The 2175-nt window shown below is 45.3% G+C and overlaps 1 protein-coding gene across 1 annotated transcript; it reads left to right on the top strand.

Annotated features, from left to right (window-relative positions):
- Positions 1–1734: 1734 nt before the first annotated feature.
- On the top strand, positions 1735–2079 carry LOC125614599 (protein FAM240A-like). Its single transcript, XM_048797517.1, has one exon. It carries the CDS (start codon positions 1930–1932, stop codon positions 2077–2079), a length of 150 nt encoding a protein of 49 aa, XP_048653474.1. The 5' UTR covers positions 1735–1929.
- The last annotated feature ends 96 nt before the right edge of the window (positions 2080–2175 follow it).

Below are 2175 nucleotides of genomic sequence, written 5' to 3'. Positions count from 1 at the left end.
AGTTATAGGTGAGCACAATACCTTTATTTTATTTAGAGACAGAGTCTCACTGAGTTGCTTAGGGCCTCACTAAGTTGCTGAGAGTGGCTTTGAACTCCCGATCCTCCTGCTATTCCTTGGAAAGACACACTTCTTCCTTCTTCTACACATGGGACACATCCCAATGTCCTGGCATAGTGGGGCTCACCTTGTAAAGGACACAGGGATAAAAGCTCTTACCAAATGCTCTTTCTGGGCATGGACCCGTGGCAGGATTGTTAAACCTAGATTTCTGCCCTGTCATCTAAGGATTACTAAGTGGTGACCAACAGGCCAGGGATAGAGATAAATGACTCTTGGTCACGTACCCAAGAAGATGAACACTCACTATTATGGATGAATAGGGAAAGTTCATGCTAATTTGCGGCGTCAGTGTTTTCAATACACTTTGGCTGGTGATGTCCCTAAGCCAGACAATGGTCTGAGATAATCAAAGGGCCAGGACCAAGTTCTTTAATCATAGGTTGAGCAACCCTGATTTAAAATCCCAGCTCCAAAATGCTCCAAAATCCAAACCTTTTTGAGTGCTTCCAGGATACCACAAGTGGAAGATTTCATACCTTGAAATTTTGTTTCATGCACAAATTTATTTAAAATATTATATAAAATTACCTTCAAGCTATGTGTATAAGGTATATATGAAACATAAGTGAACATCACATTTTGACTCGGGTCTTAGTCCCCCAAATATTCTATTATGTATTTGTAAAGATTCCCAAATCCCCCCCCCCAAAAAAAATCCCAAATCCAAAACACTTCTGGTTCCAAACATTTTGGATGAGGGATAGTCAACCCCTCTATTTATTCAGAATTTTACAAATTGCAAACTTTTCACATTTGTGATCAAATATGAATTTGAGAGAAATTTTAAAGATGAGTAATTTGGTACCCAAAGAATTTTTGTAATGAGTACAAGGTACAAGGTCAGTGGGGACACAGGACTGGAGAAGCCATCTGGCTTCAAACCCATCTCTTCTCCTCCCCTGTTCCACTGTCCTGGTCACTCAGAAAACCATGCTTCACCACTGAGCTGCATTCCGAGGTCTTTTATCTTATTTATTTATTTATTTATCTATTTATTTACTTTTGAGACCAGGCTTGCCAAGATGCCAAGGCCGACCTTGAACTTGCAACCTTCCTGCCTCCGCCCCTTGAATCATTGGTATTACATGCATACACCACCATGCCTGGCTTCAGTCCCTGGTTTTTGATCTGTCTGCTGAACTCACTGAGTCCTGGTACTTGGGCAAAGTTTCTTCATGCCGAATAGAGAGCATTTTGATCATTTGACATACATAATTCCACACGCAGGCACTGGCATGTGTACAAATGGGCACACGTGTGTGCAGGTGCAGCTCAAAGCAGCTTGCTCTGGGTGTGTTAGACATTGGGGCCCCTGTAGTAAAGGGCTTGAAAACTTTCAGAAGTATACAGCCTGCCCTTGTCAGTTCTCTCTGGGACACCCAAGAAGTTTCTGTAATTCCTCAAATGTCCCCCATCGTGAGGAAGATCCTGCCCATCTCACCAGGATGCTGCCATGGCTGAGGGGGTCCAAGGTGCACAAATTAGTGGTACACACACCTGCCAGTAAACAGCTGAGGAATGATTCTTCCTGAAGGAGGAAGGAAGGACAGGGGGTTTGCCAATGACCGTTCCTGGCCCACCTGTTCAGGTATGGGCCACCTTCCACTTGCATCGATGTCTCAGGTATCCTGACAATGAGAACAGGGAGTGGTGAGCTGAGCCTTGTCATGCCCCTCACAGAGGTCCTGTGGCTGGCCAGGGTCTCCCTGGTGGAAATCGTGGGTCTGAATTATCACGGACTCTGTACCCAGGAGAGCCGAGGGCTCCTGTTTTACAGGGTTTGGCTGCTCTTTTCTTTTCCAGGGGATGAACAATCAGTACGCCCGCCGCCGGGAGGTCTTCTGTGGGAACACCTGCCACGATCTCAAGCGCTTTTGGGAAAGAGAGATTGGCAAACAAACCTACTACAGGGAGTCGGAGGAATATCGTCTGGGAAGGAGCGCACTGAGGAAGTAGGTGGCCTGGTTGTCTTTTTTCTTTTTGGTACAAGGGAGTGAATCCAGGGGTGCTTAACCACTCAGCCACATCCCCAGCCCTATTTTTTTTTTTTTT

The sequence above is a fragment of the Marmota marmota genome, unplaced genomic scaffold (genome assembly GCF_001458135.2).
Source record: "Marmota marmota marmota unplaced genomic scaffold, marMar, whole genome shotgun sequence".
Lineage (NCBI taxonomy): Eukaryota > Metazoa > Chordata > Mammalia > Rodentia > Sciuridae > Marmota > Marmota marmota.
Note: the sequence above shows the minus strand (reverse complement) of the source record. Positions and strands in the feature narration are given on the sequence as shown.

Coding starts and splice junctions, on each gene's coding strand:
- LOC125614599 (XM_048797517.1), top strand. CDS start 1,930: ATGAACAATCAGTACGCCCGCCGCCGGGAGGTCTTCTGTGGGAACACC.